General features: G+C 44.1%; 1 protein-coding gene across 34 annotated transcripts in view; it reads left to right on the top strand.

Moving 5' to 3' along the window:
- LOC139562325 (ankyrin-3-like) overlaps positions 1 to 25,110 on the top strand; it is a 116,224-nt gene that overhangs the window by 8,995 nt on the left and 82,119 nt on the right. Inside the window, exon 1 of one of the 34 annotated variants that reach the window (XM_071379950.1) lies at positions 20,846 to 21,148. The exons of the other annotated variants lie outside the window; for them this stretch is intronic. Coding sequence (XP_071236051.1) covers positions 21,113 to 21,148 — 36 coding nt within the window. The 5' untranslated portion in view covers positions 20,846 to 21,112. Of the gene's footprint in view, positions 1 to 20,845; positions 21,149 to 25,110 lie in introns of those variants that run through there. 34 annotated transcript variants of the gene reach the window in all.

The raw sequence follows: 25,110 nt of genomic DNA, 5'->3' as shown, positions 1-25,110 counted from the left end.
AGTACTTGATTATGGTGATATAATCTTCATGCGACAGCCTCTGCTTTAAAACCTTTACATTCACTCAGCACTGTGTTTTATCACTGGGGACAATTTTCATACACATCACTGCATTTTGTATAGTTCTGTTGGCTAGAAGTCTCTGACTACCAGAAGGGCCCAGCATTTATCTACTTTTTGTATATTATGCAGTTCTTCAGAGAATCCCCCACTACCTCAGCTCACGTATTAACTGGAGATACAGACATTTTCAGACCCGCTCTCTGGACTTGCTGCATTCTGGAGGTCCCGCATTTCTCCACTGACCTGGGGGAAAAATGCTTTTAGTTTTTATGCCCCCAGCTCATTGAATAGCCTTCAGGCCACCTTGAAATAAGACTCGCTGGTCTCCATTAGACAGTTTAGGTGGAGTTCAAGGGAGGTGATATGTGAGAGTTGTTTGTTTTGATGAATCTTGTTATATTTTCTGTATTGATATTATTTATTGTATGCTCATGTTCACAGGGCTCCTTTGCAAATGAGACCCTGGTCTCAATGGTGACCCACCCTGTATCAATAAAGGATTTACAGTTAGGGAAAGGTTGATTATGGCTTCAAGGTGGGAATGGTATTACCATTGTTGTGTATAAAGTATTCTTCCTTATGTCATATATCAGTGAAATGAGCCTGTGGTCACTGCAGTGTTTGAGTCCTTACTATGCACACGCGCGCACACACACATTCTCACAGTACAATGACCAGCGGGGCTGAACAAATTCAGACAGAGCCCCAATCCAAGCCTCATCAGTTGTGTGGGAACAGCATCTGCCAGAGACAGAGACAGAGAAAGCAAAGCACTCAGGCTAATTCATGTTTGATGCTGAATTATTCAATACCAGCACTTTCAACAGATGCTACAGAGCCTCTGGTCAACAGTTAGCGCTTATTGTTTGATGGTGTTGTATTTAAGAAGTGCAAAAACACAGTGAAATAGATGTGAGAAATGACTGTACAGAATCCTTTCTACAAAGTAATGACTGTTACTGAGTATTTACATTTACTAAGGAAGGGTATAGGTTCAACTTTTTATTTTATTTTCATTACAGTAGTTCAAAACTGGTTCTCTGGTCTCCATAGGCTTGATGGATGTTTGGTTCCTTTGGCTGTACAATGACCAGAATTTATCTTTTGTCTTTGAGTTCAAATGCCCTCTGAGCTCACTGGTCTGTGTTAGGAATCAATCGATGATAGCAAGGGCAAGTATAGAGTGTGAAAAGAGGCAGAGGAACATGAAGGAAAATACTTGGCAAGAGAATGGATAGAGAGGGGAGAAACAGATGAAATACAGAGAGGGGAGATGGATAAAGGAAGAGAACCAGGTTGATACAAGGAGAAGGTGAGTATTCAGTATTGGACGCCCATCCATATCTGAGGACATTGGGAGATGACATGGAAATTGGAACAACTTTGAAAGTTGAGAAACATGGATGAACGTCTAATTCTGATGTAAGACTGTGAGAGCTAGTTGGAAAAAGCACAAAGCCAGGAGTAACATTTACAGTGAACCACTCACTATTCCAGCATATAGACCTAGATGGTGCATCATCTCAGAATGACAATCACAGATGCTATTTTTGGTTAATTCTTTGAGAGTGTGCTGTTTTGGGTGCTGTGGTGTAGCTGTTCATAGTAATAAAAGGGGAATCCAGTGTGAGGAATATGTGAACCCTGGGCTCATTTATTTACATTCTGCCCTGTACTCTTACATTGTATTTTCTGTTCCTCCCTCTAGTTATCTCTCCCTTAGCCCATGAGTCTTGTGCGCTCTTAAAGGGGCACACACTCATTTAACATGAACATCACAGTTGTTAGACTGTATTGTGACTGCTACAGCTCTCCCATCATCAATGTACAGTAGCCTATATTGAGTGACACCCTGCTGTGAGAGAAACAACAGTATGCTTGGACAACAGTCACTACTACCGTAAGTATGGATGTCGTTCATACAGTGAGATATGAGTCAAGGCTTTAGGGCGGACTCTGTCCGTGTCAGCTGTTAGCCATCTAGAGAGTGTGAAGGCTCTTGACAAGCAAATGGCTGGGCCAGTAGCAAGGGTTGCATTGAAGATGCTTTAATCACCTAGGTAGACTGGCTAATTCATGTTCTCAATTAAAACACTAACCAGGTTTCCAAGGGTAGAAAAAACACTATAGCCCTCGTGCTGCCAGGAGTTTCTTTTTGATCATTACTGTTGGCCTACTTTGTTGATTACATGAATTTCATTATGGATCCTATTCTTTCAGGGCAAGAATTAAATAATGGCCTAAGATGCCAGATATGAAGGCTGAACTGAATGACGGGGGAATGATCCTAGTGCTCCATGAGTGCCAATGAAACTAGTAACGTTGTTAGCCAGAAGGCGGCCATTTTGAGCACTATGTGTCTGGGGGCTGCAAATGGCTGATTGTATGCGAGGGTGCTGCTGTGTGTATTTCCTATAGGAGACATTTGAAGGTGAGCTGCGATAGGGGTGGGGTAGAAAACAAGACGTGACCTGGCAGTTTGAGTGTCTGTTTTTCTGACAGTGGCATTATGGTACCTATCTTGATTTAGCAATGATTGTTAAAATGTATGATTTATTGTCATTTCGTTTCTGAATGATGTTGATAGATTTGGTGAGCAGACCCATATAGGCATATTAAGTACAAAAAAAACCTGATGTCAAACGATAGGCTTCATGTGCTTCAGCTGTATTATTGCATGCTTGGCTGGCTGGCTGTTATTAACATGTGAGGTAGTGTTTCATTATAGGTCATTACTCTTCCCTCTCCGCTGCGACCTTGACGGTGTAACATGCTATAGCAGACAGAGTAGGCAATATGGAAGCACATACGCACACACACACGTACAGAGGCATCATGTCCATAGGGTGCACCGGAGCATGTGCCCCCTCAGATTTGTCGTGTGTGTGTGTGTGTGTGTGTGTGTGTGTGTGTGTGTGTGTGTGTGTGTGTGTGTGTGTGTGTGTGTGTGTGTGTGTGTGTGTGTGTGTGTGTATACAGTGCATTCGGAAAGTATTCAGACCCCTTGACTTTTTCCACATTTTGTTACGTTACAGCCCTCTAAAATGGATTAAATAAAACATTTTTCTCATCAATCTACACACAATACCCCATAATGACAAAGTGAAAACAGGTTTTCAAATTATTTGCAAATGTATAGCTTTTTACAATTTTAAATACCTTATTTACATAAGTATTCAGACCCTTTGCTATGAGACTCAAAATTGAGCTTAGGTGCATCCTGTTTTCATTGATCATCCTTGAGATGTTTCAGAAATTGCAGCCCAAATAAATGCTTCACAGAGGAGACTGCATGAATCAGGTCTTCATGGTCGAATTGCTGCAAAGAAACCACTTCTAGGACACCAATAAGAAGAAGAGACTTGCTTGGACCAAGAAACACGAGCAATGGACATTAGACTGGTGGAAATCTGTCCTTTGGTCTGATGAGTCCAAATTTGCCATTTTTGGTTCCAACCGCAGTGTCTTTGTGAGACGCAGAGTAGGTGAACGGATGATCTCCGCATGTGTGGTTCCCACCGTGAAGCATGAGGTGGTGTGATGATGGTGTGGGGGTGCTTTGCTGGTGACACTGTCCGTGATTTAGAATTTAAGGCACACTTAACCAGCATTGCTACCACAGAATTCTGCAGCTATATACGCCATCCCATCTGGTTTGTGCTTAGTGGGACTATCATTTATTTTTCAACAGGATAATGACCTAAAACACACATCCAGACCGTGTAAGGGCTATTTGACCAAGAAGGAGAGTGATGGAATGCTGCATCAAATGACCTGGTCTCCACAATCACCCAACCTCAACCCAATTAAGATGGTTTGGGATGAGTTGGACCACAGAGTGAAGGAAAAGCAGCCAACAAGTGCTCAGCATATGTGGCAACTCCTTCAAGACTGTTGGAAAAGCATTCCAGGTGAAGCTGGTTGAGAGAATGCCAAGAGTGTGCAAAGCTGTCATCAAGGCAAAGGGTGGCTACTTTGAAGAATCTCAAATATAAAATATATTTTGATTTGTTTAACACTTTTTTGATTACCACGTGATTCCATATGTGTTATTTCATAGTTTTGATGTCTTCACTATTATTCTACAATGTAGAAAAAAGTAAAAAATAAATAAAAACCCTTGAATGAGTAGGTGTGTCCAAACTTTTGACTGGTAGTGTACATACAGTATTTTTTACATAATGATTATGGCTCTAGATTGCAGGAAAAGGCTGTTTGAGGCGTTTGTAAAATGCTAAATTCTCCAACTTCCGGACCGGGGCGCAGCCACCCTCACGCACTTTGTGCTCCCTCAGATTTTTGGGTGCATGATGCCCCTGCATACGCGCGCACGTGCACACGGCTCAGCCTTGGCGACCAGTCAGTTCCCTGGGATGGATGAACTCTCTCAGGGTCATGTTGGGGCAATCTCTGCTCAAAGAGAGAGGGTGTAGCCTGTTGAGGATGTTGCTCAGTCTCATAGACATACTGCAGGCAGTGATCCTAATAAATACTGTAGGCAGTCTCACAGAACCGACCGCTACTCTGGCTGAAAAATGGTACTTTCCACTCCTGTCTTATGCCATGCTAGAGACAAGCGAGTGATTGACGTCATCTAGTAAGCACCATTTATTAGGCATAGGCTAGTCAGCAGCATGTGAGCCTCCGCTTTACTGTGGATCAGGTCCGTCTGTCTGCAAAACAATAGCCAAACAAAACATTCAGGAGAGACTATATTCCTGTATCTCTGTATCGATTTGATCTCAAGTATCCTGAGCTAAACTTGGCACATTTGCAGAAACATTGAACACAAGGTGTACACAGATTAGGCAGACGGATGAAGCCAGCAGAGAGAGCATTAAGAATGTGAGACAGGAAGATTCATCCTGACCAGGGCTGTTTCCATTGAAGCTGATGGGCTGTTACTGTCTGGCTGTGGAAGTGCTGTTCAACTCATTGGGTTGTCGTTTTGGTGCATCCTCTTCAACATATCAGAGTGAAGCTTAGTTGCTTCTTGACCTGACAACCCCTTGACCTATGATGAGACATCACTGTTACCTCAATGGAGATTGACTGTAGCTGTCGAGTTTTTATTTAATTTTTTATTTAACCTTTATTTAACTAGGCAAGTCAGTTAAGAACAAATTCTTATTTTACAATGACGGCCTACCCCTGAGGACACTGAGCCAAATGTGCGCTGCCCTATGGGGACTCCCAATCACGGCCAGTTGTGATACAGCCCGGGATCGAACCAGGGCCTATAGTGACACCTCTAGCACTGAGATGCAGTGCCTTAGACTGCTGCGCCACTCAGGAGCAACCAACCAATCAATCAAGGTCTTCTCATATACAGTATGTAAGACCTTTGTTCAAATCATGCTCAAAATAGCATAGGAATGGATCAAAATAGATATCTCATGATATGCATATTTGTTATTAGGACAATGCTGATGAAATCCCTTAAAATATATTGTTGGTCATTTTTTTCTGTTCTTTTGCACACCAGTATCCTCGTCTGCACATCTATCACTTCAGTGTCAATTGCTAAATTGTAATTATTTCGCCACTATGGCCTATTTATTGCCTTACCTCCTTACTTCATTTGCACACACTGTATACAGATTTTCTATTGTGTTATTGACTGTATGTTTGTTTATCCCATGTGTAACTCTGTGTTGTTGTTTTTGTCACACTGCTTTGCTTTATCTTGGCCAGGTCGCAGTTGTAAATGAGAACTTGTTCTCAACTGGCCTATCTGGTTAAATAAAGGTGAAATAAAACATTTCATAATTTTTTAAATAAAACTACATCTACCCTAATTGAAGGCATGATGTCATTACACCTTTGTGCCTCCCCCATCCACAAGCTTATTATTTTCTGTAGCTTAGGGGCAAACTGTTACAGACAGCCATTATCATACTTTTGTTGCTTTCTGTCCCAGCCAGCACCCATTTCTGTCCCAGGTTAATAAAAAAGGCTGATAACCTAGCCTATGCATTTATGAGAAATACATTGTCATGTAAAGCAAGTATATGGAAGGTGTGGAGGATAAGGTCCTTGTGATCAGTTTACAGGAAGGAACAGATAAAGAAGATTGAGGAGAGAGGTGAGGAGAGAGGTTAACCACAAGTTAATCATCTGTAGTCTGGATGCACAGGAAAAGCAGAGCTCAGGGACAATGCACAGTTGTGTTCACAGTGTACCTATTCTCTCTCTCTCTCTGTGTCTCGCTCTGTCGGTCCCTCCCTCCCTTCCTCCCACTGCCCCCCCCCCCCCTCTCTCTCTCCCTCTCGCTTTCTAGCTCACTCTCTCTCCCCCCTCTCACACTCCCTCTCCCCCTCGCTCTCTCTCACCCACTCCCACTCACTCTCCCCCCCCTCTCTCTCTGTCTCTGTCTAACACACTGAGATAGTAAGCTAACCACACACAGACATGATGTAGTAATTATCTAAGACTAGGCCTAGTTAAGAGAAGTTGAGCCATTTTGCTCTATGAAATGATTCAATATGATGTAATATCATGGTTTAATATTGGATGCTGATTTTGTTAGCCATTTTTAATGTGTCTTTGTGACGGTAGTGTTAGTCAGTGAGACCGAGACAAAGCAACTGTGGTGGTGTTGTGGTGAGACAGTTGGGGACAGATGGCTCACGGACCGCTCCCGTCTGCTGCCATATCCCTGCCAAAGTTCAGGGAGAAACACTTACACACACTCCACTTCATTCACTTTCACTGATCCACATAAGCAGATTTCCACATAGTCACTGACATGTGTAGGGCCCTATGAAATCTATGTTGTGGACGGAATCACGGAATCCAAATATTTAAAAAGGAATTCAACAATGTCGAAGAAAAAAAATGAAATTACTAGGAAATCAAGTAAATCTATTGAACTTAATAGAAAATGCATTCATTTGCCCAAGTTAATAATAAGACATGAACAAAATGCATCAGTGATTTGTATTTTACTCCATCTTTCTCAAACTCTGCAATCAATCACATGAGCACTACAGAAACATCGCTAACCCAACAACAGTCTCTAGCTGGTGCGCACTTGAGTTAAAGGGTAACTACACCCCAAAATCTAAATGTCAAGAGTTGTCTCCTGGTGTGGTTTAAGCATTGTGTACTTAGAATATCTAATGTTGTTGTTTTTCTTCTTTTTTTAAAGTGTGATTTTGAGAGCGAAAACCTGGAAAAAAAACTGTGAAAAACGGAAACCTTCAAAAACTCAACAGAACTGAATTTTGGAAAAAATGCAACAGATATTTTAGGGTCCTAGGTGTGCGAAGATTAGTCAGTGTTAAAAGTGAAAGGGTTTTTGGTGGTGGAGTTTCAATGTTTCTATTCTGCTATTATAAAATGTATTAACCAGTAATTGTACTCAAGGAAAAAGCCTTCAGTCTGTACCTAGATTTTTAGACTGTCAATCTCAGTCCTGCGCATCTATTTGTCTACTCTATACCTGCATTATTTTAGTGGGGCGGCAGGTAGCCTAGTGGTTAGAGCGTTGGGCCAGTAACCGAAAGGATGCACCCCCACTTCATGCTGGTAGATTCAACCAGAGAATAGCCTTAATTTTTCTGTTTTCCAAAAGGACCAATCATCTGTAACATCACACAGGCTCAAAACAACACAATGACACATTTCTGCATGGTCATTATAAGCAGAGGTTTGATTTTCGCAGGCTCTCAAAGTTTTTGAAGTTCCTTTCATCCATGTTTCCAAATGGAATTCAAACAGAGAAAAATGTCATGCTCTGATGTGGTGTCCTAGACAGCTGTTATGCTCGATGTGAGATGATTGACCGTAATGTATGATTCAGCGCATCCATTTAGCGAGAAGTGATACTCTTACTAGGCTCTCCCAGTTTGATTTTCTCCATTAAAACCAGCCAGAGAGGAGCTTTCTTGTTGGCTAAGGTCTCAAAGGACAAGTGATTAGCACCAGACAGACACTCTCCAATAGAAGATAATGGGAGAATGTTGCACAATTAGACTGAAAGCCTTTAGACTCTACTCTAGTCTGTATGTAATTAAGTTAGTTCTCGTAATGAGTCTAATGTACAACACTAGAGAGAGTTAAGGCTGTACTCTACGTCAACTCCAAGAGGTAAGCGGTCTGTTGTTTGACAGAGACGAGAGAGAGCGAGAGAGAGAGATACTGTCATCCTGTAGAGCAGGTATTCCCAACCTGGGGTATGTGCAATGCCGCCGGGGGTACGCCAAAAAAAATGTGATTCACATTTAAAAAAAAATAATAATAATAATCTTCACATTTTTAAACAGTCCATTTCGATTTTCCAACAGGGCTATACATTTGGGTGAGTTTTTTTTCTCACCTGAATAGCCTCGTTTCTCTGCCAAAAATACAATTAAACCATCTAGTGCTCACCAAAATAACAACACAATGTCAAATACAGGTAGCCTAGTCAAATAATTAACATCCAATCACATTAACCGCTACTCTCTCGCGGGAATTTCACTAACGGTCTGTATGTAGCCAAACATAGCTGCTGCTCATTCCGTTTGCTCGAAAATGGATAAATGGTTAAAAAAAAGTAAGGCTCGCGTCCATAGAGACACATACCAGCTCTACTGGTAGTACTGTCAACAACACAAGTTGTTCTGCTTCCACGAGCACATCCAATGCTAGCATCAGTAATTATACATTTGTTGTTAGCCCAGCTAGCATGGACTCTGACAGTTGGGAATCTGATGCAGCCGAAGAGCTACTGCCCCCTTACCCGGGAAAGCACCGAACAACAGACATGGACGTTGGACCATTGAAGAGGCACAAATATGATGAGAACTACATTGATTTGGGGTTCACTTATATCGGGAGTAGTGCCTTTCCTCAGCCACAGTGTGTTATAAGTGCAAAAGTACTATCTCACAACTCGATGAAACCTTCACTCTTGCACAGACATTTAGAAACAAAACATGCCAATTGAAAAATAAGCCACGCAAGTTTTTTGAGTGAGAATTAAGACAACTTTCGAGTAGTAAGACATGTATAAAAGCAACAGATACCATTAATAACAAGGGGCTAGAAACGTCTTGTATGGTGAGCTACTGAGTGGCTAGGACAGGCAACCCCATACTATTGTGGAGGACTTAATTCTTCCTACTGCCGCGGATATGGCTGGGACAATGCTGGGAGAAAAGGCCCAAAAAACTATACAGACAATGTCTTCATCAAACAACACTGTTTCACGATGCATCAGTGACATGGCAGGAGGTGTTTTGAAACAATTACTGCTTCGCATACAAGTCAGTGAATTCTATGCGTTACAGCTGGATGAGTCAATAGACAGGGCCTGGCACAGCTCCTGGTATATGTCCATTACGTTTATTACGTCAATTAAGACATCCTCTTCTGCAAACCACTGGAAACCAGGACAACAGGAGAGGATATTTTTAAAGTACTGGACAGCTTTGTGACATCAAATGGACTTTGGTGGTCAAGATGTGTTGGTATCTGTACTGATGGTGCAAAAGCCATGACAGGGAGACGTAGTGGAGTGGTAACGCGTGTACAAACAGTTGCTCCTGACGCCACTTGGGAACACTGCAGCATCCGCCGAGAGGCTCCTGCTGCCAAAGGAATGCCTGACTGCTTGAAAGATGTTTTGGACACTACATTGAAAATGGTTAACTTTGTTAAAGCAAGGCCCCTGAACTCTGATGTATTTTCTGCACTATGCAATGATATGGGCAGCGACCATGTAACACTTTTACAACATACAGAAGTGCGCTGATTATCAAGGGGCAAAGTATTGACACGTTTAAAAAAAATTGAGAGACAAGCTTAAAGTTTTCTTTACTGACCATAATTTTCACTTGTCTGACCGCTTGCATGATGACGAGTTTCTCACACAACTGGCCTATCTGAGCGATGTTTTTTCTCACCTGGATGATCTGAATCTAGGATTGCAGGGACTCTCCGCAACTATATTCAATGTGCGGGACAAAATTGAGGCTATGATTATGAAGTTGGAGCTCTTCTCTGTCTGCAGTAACAGGACAACACACAGGTCTTTCATCATCGTATGATTTTTTTTGTTTAACTGAACCTATGCTTACGCACAATGTCAAATGGGATATAGCGAAGCACCTGAGTGAGTTGGGTGCGCAATTACGCAGGTACTTTCCCAAAACGGATGACACAAACAACTGGATTCGTTATCCCTTTCATGCCCTGCCTCCAGTCCACTTGCCGATATCTGAACAAGAGAACCTCATCGAAATTGCAACAAGTGTAACGTTCGTCGTCTGGAGGAGAAGAAGAGAACCAAGATGCAGCGTGGTATGTGTCCATAATGTTTTAATAATAAAACTGAACACTGAAACAAAACAATAAACCGACAAACGAACAGTCCCGAAAGGGGAAACACAAAAACACTAAACAGGAAATAATCACCCACAAAACACAACAGAAAACAGGCTACCTAAATATGGTTCCCAATCAGAGACAATGACTAACACCTGCCTCTGATTGAGAACCATATCAGGCCAAACGAGAAACCCAACATAGAAACACAAAACATACTGTAGATAACCCACCCAACTCACGTCCTGACCAACTAAAACAAAGAAATAACACAAGAACTAGGGTCAGAACGTGACAACAAGCGGTTTGGTGAAAATTGATTTTAATCAGAAGCCACTGCCAGATTTCTGGATGGGGCTACGCTCAGAGTATCCTGTCTTGGCAAATCAAGCTGTTAAGATACTGATGCCCTTTGCAAGCACGTACCTACAGTATGTGAGAGTGGATTCTCAGCCCTCACTAGCATAAAGACTAAATACAGGCATAGACTGTGTGGGAAAGAATTTAAGACTGAGACTCTCTCCAATACAACCCGACATTGCAGAGTTATGTGCATCCTTTCAAGCACACCCTTCTCATTAACCCGTAGTGAGTTACTCACAATTTTCGATGAACAAATAAAGTTTCATATGTAAGATGGCTAAATAAAGACCTAATTATTGATTATTATTATTATTTTATCATTTGTGCCCTGGTCTTATAAGAGCTCATTGTCACTTCCCACGAGCCGGGTTGTGACAAAAACTCACACTCATTCTTAGGTTTAATAAATGTATCGTATAGTGTGTGTGTGTGGCAGGCTTACAATGATGGCAAAAAACAACATTTGAGAGTGCGCTGACCCTGGTGCTAGAGGGGGTACGCAGCTGGAGGTTGAATGTTTGAAGGGGTACGGGACTATAAAAGGTTTGGGAACCACTGATGTAGAGAGTTTTGTCGCTGAGATTGGAGAGCCTGTTGTTGCAGTTAGCAGGCAGACCCAGAGACGGACACAGACCCTGGAGTCAACACATGTTTTTGCACCTTGACTCACACAAATGAATTTGACCGTCATACAGTATCACATGTAGTGTGTTGAATACTTACAGGAATTATGGTCAAACTTGCACTCAGACTCAGTTCAATCTGCTGCCACATGTTGCTGGGTAATAAAGCCAGAGAGACGGATGTGGCATCTTGTGGAGGTTAGCTACTGTACTGGAGCTGGGACGATTATCGACACCTCACTTATCGCAGGCATTTTGCTGATATGGGTGATTATTAATGGGACAATTGATGGCTACAACTATCAACTATCAAACTAGTAGTAGATTAAAAGTTAATAAAAAAAATGTTAAAACCTGGTGAACATTGTTATTAACTTAACGTTCTATTTATCATTATCGCATCAATTCGCGATATGGATTTTTTTGTGTGTATTTTATTTTGAGCTCTTTTTCTCCTCAATTTCGTGGTATCCAATTGGTAGTTACAGTCTTGTCCCATCGCTGCAACTTCCGTATGGTCTCGGGAGAGGCGACGGTCAAGAGCCATTCGTCATCCAAAAAACGATCCTGCCAATCCGCACTGCTTCTTGGTACACTACTTGCTTAACCCTGAAGCCAGCCGCACCAATGTGTCGGATGAAACACCGTACAACTAGTGACTGTGTCAGCGTGCATGCGCATGGCCCCCCACAGGAGTCGCTAGAGCGCGATGGGACAAGGATATCCCGGGCCAGCCAAACCCTCCCCTAAACCAGACGACGCTGGGCCAATTGTGCACCGCTTCATGGGTCTCCCAGTCGTGGCCGGCTGCGACACAGCCCGGGATCGAACCCGGGTCTGTAGTAATGCCTCAAGCACTGCGATGCAGTGCTTTAGACCGCTGCGCCACTCGGGAAGCCATGCGATATGGATTTTTGTCCATATCATCCAGCTCTATACTCTACTGTATTTTATTGCACCTGGTCCATCTATTCTAGCCTGACCTCTTCCTCCCCACAATGTACTGACAGACCTTCAACATCACCCCCCATCACTCTCCACCACATCACCCTCCACCACAAACTAATCAGCCTGAAGTTATCATATGAATACTACTGAGGAAGGATTACTATTGCTGTACTCTAACTCTGTCTTAGGAGTGAGGAGTGAATTGTGAGAAAAATACTGTGTCTGTGAGTGTTTTAGAGTTTAATGACCTTATCAACTCCACAGGGTCTCAGCTGTGTTGAAGAATGAGTCAATAAACAACGAATGTCCCTGACAGATTGTTGTGTTTGTGTGCATGTGTGTGTGTTTGGGAGGTGGCCTCTTGTCTCCACCCCCTATCTTCCATAACCTCACACTGTCGTCATCCTGGCTGTGCCCCATCGGAGAGGCAGCCGTCTAGGACAGAGAGTGCCAAGAGGGCCCTGGATAGAGACAGCAAGAGTGGATCCAGGTGTGCCATCTGTGCAGATAGGGCTGGGGTGGGTTGGGGGGCGTAGTTAGGGCATCATCTGGAGTTGGGCACATCACTGATACACCACTGCACTTCCATTCGGGACAGCCAATCAGCTGGGGGATGAGTAGCAGGGTATCTCTAGGCTTGTAGCATATCTGAATGGAGAACTCATCTGCTGTGTTCTTGTCATGGCAAACATATATGGCAACGAGTGGAAAAAGACTTGGCAAATGCACACATACAGATCTGAGACCAGGCTAGGTTATATCTTGGTTGAAGTTGCCCATAGGCACAGATCTATAGGATCTAGATACACTTAATGATATAATGCTAAAGTGACCTTAGATCACTGTCTAGGGGCATCTTCCAACTCCTGTCTCTGCTGCCCGGCGCTAGAGGGATATATGTAAGGAGGTAACTATCAATCGCACCTGCTGAACATTAGGAACATTAGGATTTTAGGATGGCCACTGTGTTAAAAAGAATAGACAGTGAAAAAAACATTTAAATACATTTTTCCAAACCTTATATTTTTTTGTTAAAAAAAATCCCCCTTTTTCTGATATCCAATTGCGATCCAATTACAATCTTGTCTCATCGCTGCAACTCCCCAACTGGCTCGGGAGAGGCAAAGGTTGAGTCATGCGTCCTCCGAAACATGACCCGCCAACCACGCTTCTTAACACCCGCCCACTTAACCTGGAAGGCAGCCGCACCAATGTGTCGGAGGAAACACTGTTCAACTGACGACCGCAAGTCAGCCTGCAGGCGCCCGGCCCACCACAAGGAGTCGCTAGAGCGCGATAAGCCAAGTAAAGCCCCCCCCCCCCCCCCCCCCCGGCCAAACCCTCCCCTAACGACGCTAGGACAATTGTGCACCACCCTATTGGACACCTTGTCACGGCCGGTTGTGATACAGCCTGGGGTCAAACCCGGGTCTGTAGTGATGCCTCTAGCACTGCGATGCAGTGCCTTAGACTGCTGCACCACTCGGGAGGCAGTGAAAAGCTTTTGATCAGAAGTAAACCACAGTGCTCCATCTAAGCCCTGCTACAGTCTGGCTCTGCTGTGAAGTTATACAGGCATGATAATGGATCTGGGAGTGAGTAGATGAGTGCACCTGGAAGAAGGTCTTCTTGCTGTGGAACACGTAGCGTTGATAGATATTACAGTCCCCCACTGTAGTGCTGTTTTTGTATAGCGCAATACAGCAATCCCCTCAATGGCTCAATTGACTTTTGATTCATAATCATACTGCCATTAGGAAATACAGTCAAATGTATGGGTCAAGGTTTATGTACCAACAGGCCACACCAGTTACCAGACTGAAAACAAAGTCATATGTTGTGTTCAGTAGTCGGCCTCGCACCAGAGCGGAGAAATGGTTTGTTGAGATCGGCGTGGAAGAGCTTGACTGGCCTGCACAAAGAAAGCACGGACGTCAACCCCATCAAACACCTTTGGTATGAATTGGAACGCCGACTGTGAGCCAGGCCTAATTGCCCAACATCAGTCCCCGACCTCACTAATGCTCTTGTGGCTGAATGGAAGCAAGTCCCTGCAGCAATGTTCCAACATCTAATGGAAAGCTGGTATAGAGAGCCAATGGGGGAAAAGGCCGAGAAGGGAGAGGATGTGTGATTCTCTGAGGTGTGTGGGAAAAGCAGTCGGCCGCTGCAGCTGTGTGATAGCAGAGGTACTCTGTCTTTTTCACTGTCTCCTCTCGCTCTCTCCCATACGCGCTCGAACAGACACATACGCACAAACACATGCTCAATTGCTCCCTTACGCTCCGTACTCACCCAAGATTGGGTGTAATTATTGTCCCTGGTTAGGAGTAATTTCCTTTTATGTAGCGCACCAAGCCTTCATGGTTTTACAAGGTTATCGTCACAGTTATATGTGGACCTCCTTTAAAAAGGTAGTGTTACAGAAAGCTTGTTTGCCCCCTAGGGAGTATCATCCATGGCACCATCAAGCCTAGTAGGAGCAGTGAACAGCAGCTTTGTTACTTCCGCCTGGCACCTGGCTGACTGGGAGAGGATGATGCATTTCCATTGGCAGGTTGTTATGTTATGTTAATGACGGCATTGTCATGGATCCTCCACTAGAGTCCGGTGTTCCTCCGCTCAGCACACACACTGCCCTGCAGGTCACTGCACGGAATGTGATGATGTCACTGGATTCCTGCCATACCGTACTACTATACATTCTAGGCTAAATCTTCTCTTCCTTTCTCTCCGGCTGCTGATAAGAGTCCAAAAATGCAGACCATCCATTGTCTCTCTCTCTCTCTCTGTGTAAAGCTACATAGTGAGTGATGTGTGAAGTTTTGAAATAATATGACACCCATGTCAGCAGATTTCCCCTCTACTCACACTCAGCCTGGATGCGTAGTGACAGTAGAACAGTTCCTCCTGACTTCACATTTTCTCCTGATACAGAATATTCTTTTGCTTCTCTATCATTTGCTCTCTGTTGTTTTGCTGTGTTGCTTTGTCCCCCTCCAGCTTAGTACAAAAGGGAAAATAAATCAACATAAATATAGGTTGTATTTATAATAGTGTTTGTTCTTCACTGGTTGCCATTTTCTTGTGGCAACAGGTCACAAATCTTGCTGCTGTGGTATTTCATCCAATAGATATGGGAGTTTATAAAAATTGGATTTGTTTTCTAATTCTTTGTGGGTCTGTGTAATCTGAGGGAAATATGTGTCTCTAATATGGTCATACATTTGGCAGGAGGTTAGGAAGTGCAGCAATGTTTCCACTTCATTTTGTGGTGCACAATCTTCATCAAACCATTTATCATTGTTGTTAATTTTCTTAGGTTGTCTGCTTGACATTATTTGATTTGATAGGGAAGCTGAGAGGTCAAATATACCGTTTAGGTTTTCTACTGCCAAGTTAACATCTTCACTATTACAGTGAAACATTTTGTCCAGGAAATTGTCAAGAAGAGATTGAATTTGTTGTTGCCTAATAGTTTTTTGATAGATTTCCACACTATTTTCCTTCCATCTAAAGCATTTCTTAATATTATTAAATTCCTTTGGCTTTGATGCCTCATGATTGAGCATAGCTCTGTTCAAGTAGAATGTGATTTTGCTTTGATCTGATAGGGGTGTCAGTGGACTGACTGTGAATGCTTTAAGAGACTTTGGGTTGAGGTCAGTGATAAAGTAGTCTACAGTTCTCCTGCTGATGAGCTATAGGTGTACCTACCATAGGAGTCCCCTCAAAGCTTACCATTGACTATGTACAAATCCAACGTCCAACAGAGCTGCAGGAGTTGTGACCCGTTTTTGTTTGTTATGTTGTCACCTCCAGGTAGAAGTTTGTCCCACTGTGTGCTGAGGGTGTCGGGTTCTTGTCCAGTTCTGGCATTTAGGTCACCACAGACTAGTACATGTCCCTGAGCCTGGAAATTGTTGATCTCCCCTTCTCGGAAGGAGAAGCTGTCATCGTTAAAGTATCAGGATTCTATTGGGGGGATATAGGTAGCACACATGAGGAAATTTTTCTCTGTTGAGATCGTTTCCTTATTAATTTCTAGCCAGATGTAAAATGTTCCTGTTTTGACTCATTTAATAGAGTGGGTTAGGTCTGCTCTATACCAAATTAGCATACCCCCTGAGTCTCTTCCCTCTTTCACACCTGGTAGTTTGGTGGATGGGACTACCAGCTCTCTGTAACCTGGTCTGTCCATGTTTCTTGTAGGATGACAATGTCTGTATTTCAATTTTGTTTGATGAAGTCTGGGTTCCTGCTCTTTAGGCCAAATTCAGATGACCTCAAACCTTGTATATTCCAGGATGAGATAGTAAAAGCTTTGTGTTCCATAGTGTCTAGTGTTGTTTTTGTGTGGTTTAGGCACGGACCATCACAGTAGGTGTGAGCAGAGCATGTTGAGCATCTGATACATACCTCCTAAGGTTGTAGGATGGGACTTGGGCGGGTGTAATAGTGTGGGTTGGGCCTGTTGCTCTACTCACGGCTTGGGCATATGTCCTGCTGTCATGTTGAGGTCCTTGCCGCAGGGGCGTGGGGCATGGGGTGAGCAGAAGGGACATAGGTCTGATATGGGGGGTATATAGGGTTTGGCCAGGGTTTGGTTGGGATGTGGCTGGTGATGCTATGGTCTGGGTGTAGGTCCTCTTGGTGTGGGTTCTCTCGGTGCAGGTCCTTCGGGAGGGCGTCTTTCAGGTCTGGGCAGGGTGTCCTTCGCTCTGTTGCTCCTGTGTGAGGTCCTGAGGCTACGGTTGAGGGTGACGTCCTTCAGGGTCCTGGCAAAAGTTGGGATTGCTGCCTTGTAGAGGTGGACCTGGCCGTAAACGCTGTTCAAGTTCAGGGTGGAGTGGTGGGCCAGGTAGACATTAGGTTTTGAGGCACAGTCTCGCAAAATGCTTGCTTTCACATAATAACCTGCCCAGGGACTGCGGTTGAAAATTAGCCGGCTGGCTAAAACCGGCACTTTTACCGAAACGTTGATTAATGTGCACTGTCCCTGTAAAAATAAAATAAACTCGACTCAACCTGCTGTATGGAGGCAGGGAGAAAGTATTTTCGTGGTAGTAGGGTGGAGATAACCACTTGTGCGTTGGGGAAAGTGGAAGAAGCTTTTTCAATCACTCCCTTGAGTGCTGTTGCCTCCCTTTCCTGCTGGGCCCTCAGGTCATTTGTGCCCGTATGAATTATGATGTGGCTGGGGGACGCTAGTCTGTCCTCTGACAACAGCTACAGGGTATGTCCAGTGTTTGGGCACCAGAGTGTTACCACTTTGTGTTTGGGAAAAAGTTTATCCTCTTGAATGTAATTGCCATTTGAGTCAATGAGGAGCACAATCTCTGGCTTTTGTGTGTCCTCAGTGGATGTGTGGGGGTTGTCAGGAGGTCTATCAGGGGAACTGACAGGAGGGGGTGGAGTCTGTTGAGTTGGTGGGTCCTGTGTTGTCTGTCCCATTGTGAGTTGTGCTCCGGGTATGAGGTGGGCTGTTCTGCTGGCTTGTCTGGGGGAGTATCCTTATCTCTGTCACACCTCAGCTTTCTGACCTCGTCCTTCAGTGCCATGTGTGCCTCTAAGTTCTCTCACCTCAGTCCATAGAGCAGCCAGCTCTCTTAGGCAGTCGTCCATCTCCACCTTCTGCCCTCTGGGTCTTGTTGGGGAGGTGTTGTTGTGCTGGTCTGTATTATGGGTTTGTTCTGTCTGGATTGTGTGGACTAGCTCTCTGAGCTCCACCATGTCTCTCTCCAGCTCTGTGAATGTATCCCTCTCAATGATGGAGAAGCAGTGCAGTTGTGGGACCTGGGTGTGTTCAGTGCTGGGGGGGTGACTTTCCTCGTCTGCAGGACAGTTTGAAGAGGTGTGATCAAGTAGTGACTCAGGATGGGGAGTCGTCACAGAGAGATAGAGCTTTTCCTGCTGTGCTCTCTCTTTGACCCCGTAAAAGTCCTGCTGGAATTGCATGAGGATTCCCTGCACCATTACTATCCCAGACTTGTACACGTTGAGGAAATTGAAACAACCTCTGTCAATGTCTAGTGTTCTGAGTTTCCTCTCTCTTGGCATAGGGGTTGTGTGCTCTTGTAGCACTGAGCCATGCCAGGGGATGGCCTGTGGCTCTCTCCTCTCCTCTCCATCCCCATTTCTCTGATGGTTTCATGTCCCAGGTGTATTAGTGTTGTTGTGCCCTTGAGCCAGATCCCTGCATTAAATATATTGGTCCTCTGGTTGGTTCTCTACACAAGTCCTCCCCATGAGTATTCCTCCTGGATGGCTTCTATATTTAAAATCTAGATTTTGTGATGTTTTATTTTATAGCCTATATCATTTTCTATAGTTTGGATTCATGTTTGTTCAGCCGAGGGGTAAAAAGATCCCGAGGAACAAATACTATAACTGACTGATGTTTTTCACAGATGCTGTGTTCTGGAATTCAATGATTGACTTTCTGGAGGACCACACTGGTAGAACCTTTATTAAAAGAGGTGCTTTACGGTGAGATTAAAATCATGTTGGGTACTCTCATAGTTTGGAGTTTTGTTGTCTTCATACTGAGCTGCTACCAAGAGCTCTACAATACCAAGAGAACAGCCTTATCTTCTGAGTCCTGGACGCTGTTATACAGTGCATGCTATCTCTCAACTCGTTGTGAAGGCATATTTTCTTTATAATTTTTTTTATCTGAGTGCAGCACACGCAAAGGCCACCAGTCAGTTCAAATTCATTTTTTAAAAGGCAATGTTCTGTTTTTGGCCTGATTGCCCTAAAAAAGGGTTGTGCGTCATGTAATTTTTATTGATCACTATTAAATGATTTTCTATGTAATTTGATCAGACAGTAGGCTACATTGAAATCATATGACATGATACTGCATGTTGTCTTCAAGGTTGCTGTGCAGAGTTGATTCACTCGTGTAATGGTTGTTGATTTACAGTGAGTGTGTGTGGGAGATAATGTCTTGAAAGTAGGCTTGACTCTCTTCCTCCTCCACTGACTCTCTTCCTCCTCCACTCCACTTATTTACAATGACTTCCTAGGAACAGTGGGTTAACTGCCTTGTTCAGGGGAAGAAAGACAGATGTTTACCTTGTCAGCTCGGGGATTAGATCTAGCAACCTTTCGGTTACTGGTCCAACACTCTAACCGCCCAGCTGTGATCTACAAGTTACGTGTTCCAGCTGACTGTTCCATGACACACCACAGTCTGTGACGTACTCCGCTGTGTGCTTTTTAAGCAGACATTGTACTTACCCAGAATGCATGGGAGGCCATTCTTCTAGAGCTGTGAGAGCCAATGACAGCCCAGCTGAAGGATTGGACGTGTTGGGGGGGACGTGTCTTGTCTGCAGAGTTGGCAGAACAAAGACTTGCTGGTCTATAAATAAGTGCCTCTAGTCTCATGTTGATGAACTGCGTTTGTCAGAGGTGGTCCAACAAAATCACCTTGGAGAGAAGATCAAGCAGTATTCCATCAGTCTGATGCTCTCCAATGTTTTCCATGGCTCTGATGGTATCCGCTGAGCTGAATGAAGCATTTATGATCAGAAACATGGCTTTCAAAGGGGTACATTTCCCTTAGCTCTCGTTAGTGCATCTTGGAGCTGTGCACTTACACGTTGCAATAGTATTGATGCCTAACAAACAAAATAATCCCCAAACTATAAAAAAGGAATGTTCAAAGCTGAAACAAAACCAAGAATCATTGTTTGTAGCATCAATATGGAAACATCAGTGTATATAGTATGGTGACGGGGGTTGTGGGGGGTAGTGATAGAGATCAGCCTGGGGGTTGATGCAAAATTGTGGGGCACAGGCTGTCTCCTGGCTGATCTACAGTACGTGGGGTGTGTGATAAGGGGTTGGTGGGAGGATGGTGTGTCCTTAATACCGGGGGAAAGCCCCTTAATCCTTCCTCAAACTGTCCCCATTGGCTACTTGTGCCTCCCAGCCCCCTAAAATAGCGTCTGGCGGCATTGTTCTGCCCTGCAGGTCCCCACCAGTCCCCCCCACCTCCCTGTTGTTTGGATAGGGAGCCCCCTGAAATACACGCGCATGCACGCATGTACACACACTCCCTTTGTGGGGAAAAAGAGCTGATAAGCAGGATGACAATAAAGAGCCTCATGATGGCAGTGACGGAGGAAGAGGGAGAGAGAGTGGGTTGACATGGCCCAGTCAACCCCTTTTAGCAAAAGTATTTGTTTCAGCTGCTATTTTCAATGTTTCCCTCCCTCCCTATCCTTGGATATCACGATTCCATTTACCCCCCTCTGAGAGAGCCTTAGAGAGAGAGAGAGACAGGAGGAGAAAGTGCTATCTACTAATATGGTAAGTCATGGTGTACTTCCTGTCCTCTACCCTCCCCTCTCTAGGGTACATTCTGGGTGAGCTCTGGGAAGCAGAAGGGATTTGCCCTTGTTTACATAGAAAGAGAGGGAAAGAGGGAGGGAGAGGGAATAGGGGATTTGACGTGTGTCCTTTCATATGTCAGAGAGAGACAAACACTGACAGAGGGGATTGTTTACTTCTCCTGAAAGGTTAGATACAGAAGCCCACCTCTTCTCCTCTCTGCCTCCATCCCTTCATTCCGTGGTGCATCGACCACGCGGTGGAAGGAAGCATTATTTGGGGTTTTGCTGGGTTGGCATTTATTTTTATTTTTTTACTTGGTCACCTGACACAATGGTACCTTGCTCTTCCCTGTCCCACTCCCTGTTCTGTGTACTGTGTGCTGTGTGTGGTGCTGCCTGGGCCAGAACTAATTGATAGCTCAGGTTTCACTCCTGAACTGCAGAGCGAGAGGGGGAAACATGGCTGTGGAAGAGGCAGCAGACTTCCTGACAATAGTAAGTGTTCCCTGGAATTTTCTCAATACATTTTGCAATCACTACTGCCTTGTGAGGAGTTGTGAAGGGGGATTGTGGAGAGGAGTTAATATGGCTAGTATTGATTTGATTTGATATCCTGGACTGTGAAGAGCTCAGAGGTCATCAGCCCCTGTAGTATAGCCTAGCGGTGCAGCGGTAGTGGATGGAGGATGGTTACAGGACACAAATATGTCTATCTGTTTTGGAGAGGCTGATTCTCCTACTACAGATGACATCTTGGTTTTCTGGCATCAGGGTATAAGTGAAATATCCTGGTGACAATATGGGTTTTTGTAATTTACTGTGTGTGTTTGCACTAGAGCGAACGTTCTGCAGGATGCTGTTTGTCAGTGATCCAGTGCACAGCAGCTGACCTTGACAGGTAATGTGATAAGGGGAAATCAGATGAGCAGCGGAGAGCGTCCTGCTGCTTGCACAGGGGATTTCCCAAGCCTTTTTTTGGATTGCTGGAATTTGGTGGATAATCTATCCACACTGATAATTGTCCTCTGATCTGCTATAAGTGCGTGTGAGTGCGTGTGAGTGCGTGTGCGTGTGTGCGTGCGTGCGTGTGTGCACACATACCATTGTAGCACTGACCTGGGGAGAACTTCCTTCCCAGTCTTAACACTTATATACACTGAACAAAAATGTAAACACAACTTGTAAAGTGTTGGTCCCATGTTTCATGAGCTGAAATAAAAGATCCCAGAAATGTTCCATAGCACAAAAAGCTTATTTCTCCCCACCATTTTTTTCAGCCCTGTTAGTGAGCATTTTACCTTTGCCAAGATAATCCATCTACCTGACAGGTGTGGCATATGCAGAAGCTGATTTAACAGCATTATCATTATACAGATGCACCTTGTGCTGGGGACAATAAAAGGTCACTAAAATGTGCAAATTTTGTCACACAACACAATGCCACAGATATCAGAAATTTTGAGAGACCATGCTGACTTCAGGAATGTCCACCAGAGCTGTTGCCAGAGAAATTTATGTTCATTTCTCGATCATAAGCCGCCTCCAATGTAATTTTTGAAAATTTGGCAGTGCTTCCAACCAGCCTCAAAACCGCAGACCACGTGGTGGCGTTGTGTGGGCGAGCGGTTTGCTGATGTCAAATCAAACTTTATTTGTCACATCCGCCAAATACAACAGGTGTAGACCTTACCGTGAAATGCTTACTTACAAGCCCTTAACCAACAGTGCAGTTCAAGAAGAGTTAAGAAAATATTTACCAAATAAACTGAATAAAAAACAAAAAAAATGAACACAATAAAATAACAATAACGAGGCTATATACATGGGGTACCGATACTGAGTCAGTGTGCGGGGGTACATGTTAGTTGAGGTAATTTGTACATGTAGGTAGGAGTGAAGTGACTGCATAGATAATAAACAGTGAGGAGCAGCAGTGTACAAAACAAAAGGGGGGGGGTCATTGTAAATAGTCCAGTGGCCATTTGATTAATTGTTCAGCAGTCTTATGGCTTGGGAGTAGAAGCTGTTACGGAGCCTTTTGGTCCTAGACTTGGCGCTCCGGTACCGCTTGTCGTGCGGTAGCAGAGAAAACAGTCTATGACTTGGGTGACTGGAGTCTCTGACAATTTTATGGGCTTTCCTCTGACACCGCCTATTATATAGGTCCTGGATGGCAGGAAGCTTGGCCCCAGTGATGTACTGGGCCGTACGCACTACAATCTGTAGTGCCTTCCGGTCAGATGCCGAGTAATTGCTATACCAGGCGGTGATGCAACCGGTCAGGATGCTCTCGATGGTGCAGCTGTAGAACTTTTTGAGGATCTGGTGACCCATGCCAAATCTTTTCAGTCTCCTGAGGGGGAAAAGGTTTTGTCGTGCCCTCTTCACGACTGTCTTGGTGTGTTTGGACCATGAAAGTTTGTTGGTGATGTGGACACCAAGGAACTTGAATTACATCTTAATCCTGTATTGACGCTTTGCTTGTTTGATGGTTCGTCTGAGGGTATAGCAGAATTTCTTATAAGCGTCCGGATTAGTGTCCCACTCCTTGAAAGTGGCAGCTCTAGCCTTTAGCTCGATGCGGATATTGCCTGTAATCCATGTCATCTGGTTGGGATATGTACGTACGGTCACTGTGGAGGTCGTCGATGCACTTATTGATGAAGCCGATGACTGAGGTGGTATACTCCTCAATGCCATTGGATGAATCCCGGAACATATTCCAGTCCGTGCTAGCAAAACAGTCCTGTAGCGTAGCATCCGTGTCATCTGACCACTTCCGTTTTGAGTGAGTCACTGGTACTTCCTGCTTTAGTTTTTTGCTTGTAAGCAAGAATCAGGAAGATAGAACTATGGGCAGATTTGCCAAATGGAGGGTGTGGGAGAGCTTTGTATGCATCTCTGTGTCTGGAGTAAAGGTGGTCTACAGTTTTTTTCCCTCTGGTTGCACATGTAACATGTTGGTAAAAATTTGGGATGCTGATTTAAGTTTGCCGGCATTAAAGTCCCCGGCCACTAGGCGCGCCGCTTCTCGATGAGCATTTTATTGTTTGCTTATGGCCTTATAGAGTTGGTTAAGTGAGGTCTTAGTGCCAGCATCGGTCTGTGGTGGTAAATAGACGGCTACGAATAATATAGATGATAACTCCTGGCAGATAGTGTGGTCTACAGCTTATCATAAGGTACTCTACCTCAGGCGAGCAATATCTCGAGACATCTTTAATATTAGACATCGCGCACCAGCTGTTATTAACAAATAGACAAACACCCCCACCTCTCGTCTTATCAGACGTAGCTTCTCTGTTCTGCCGGTGCATGGAAAATCCCGCCAGCTCTATATTATCCGTGTCGTCGTTCAGCCACGAATCGGTGAAACATAAGATATTACAGTTTTTTATGTCTTAATCGTAGGTCATCAATTTTATTTTCCAATGATTGCACTTTAGCCAGTAGAACGGATGGCAGTGGGAGTTTACTCGCTTGCCTACGGATTCTCAGAAGGCAGTCCGAACTGCACCCCCTTTTCCTCTGTCTTTTCTTCACGCAAATTACGGGGATTTGAGCCTGTTCCCAGGAAAGCAGTATATCCTTCTCGTCGGACTCGTTAAAGGAAAAAGCTTCTTCCAGTTCGAGGTGAGTGATCGCTGTTCTGATGTCCAGAAGTTATTTTCGGTCATAAGAGACGGTAGCAGCAACATTATGTACAAAATAAGTTAAAAAATAAGTTACAAATAATGCAAAAAAACTAACAAAATAGCACAGTTGGTTAGGAGCATGTAAAACGTCAGCCATCTTCTTTGCTCTTCGGCGCCATCTTATCTAATTGTCTTGTCACAGCCTAGGGCCACATCAATGTTGTGGGGTTATGATATGGGCAGGCGTAAGATACAGACTACGAACACAATTGAATTTTATCTATGGCAATTTGAATGCACAGAAATACCGTGACAAGATCCTGAGGCTTATTGTGAGGCCCATTTTTTTAAAGGTTACTGTGACCAACAGACGCATATCTGTATTCCTAGTCATGTGAAATCCATAGATTAGGGCCTAATGATTTTATTTCAATCGACTGATTCATATCAATTGCATCTCAGTAAAATCTTTGCAATTGTTGCATGTTGAATTTATATTTTTGTAAAGTATATTTATCTCTCCCCTATATTTGGTTCCTGGGTGTGGGCTCTCAGCCTACATCAGAGCTGAGAACGCAGCATGTGCAGGTAACAGCGTTTTTGTTGTATTTTTAGATTCCTTCTTAGGTCAGAATCAGAAGGATGCTATCGCTAGCCATATTTTCAGTCAATCATATGTGATCTCACTAAGTGACTCGCAGCATTTCTGTGGAAGTACACATACACGTACAGACGTAGCCTATGTATACCAGTCCATATACACTGAGTGGACATAACATTATGAGCACCTGCTCTTTCCATGACATAGACTGACCAGGTGAA

The sequence above is a fragment of the Salvelinus alpinus genome, chromosome 32 (assembly GCF_045679555.1).
Source record: "Salvelinus alpinus chromosome 32, SLU_Salpinus.1, whole genome shotgun sequence".
Taxonomy (NCBI): domain Eukaryota; kingdom Metazoa; phylum Chordata; class Actinopteri; order Salmoniformes; family Salmonidae; genus Salvelinus; species Salvelinus alpinus.
Note: the sequence above shows the minus strand (reverse complement) of the source record. Positions and strands in the feature narration are given on the sequence as shown.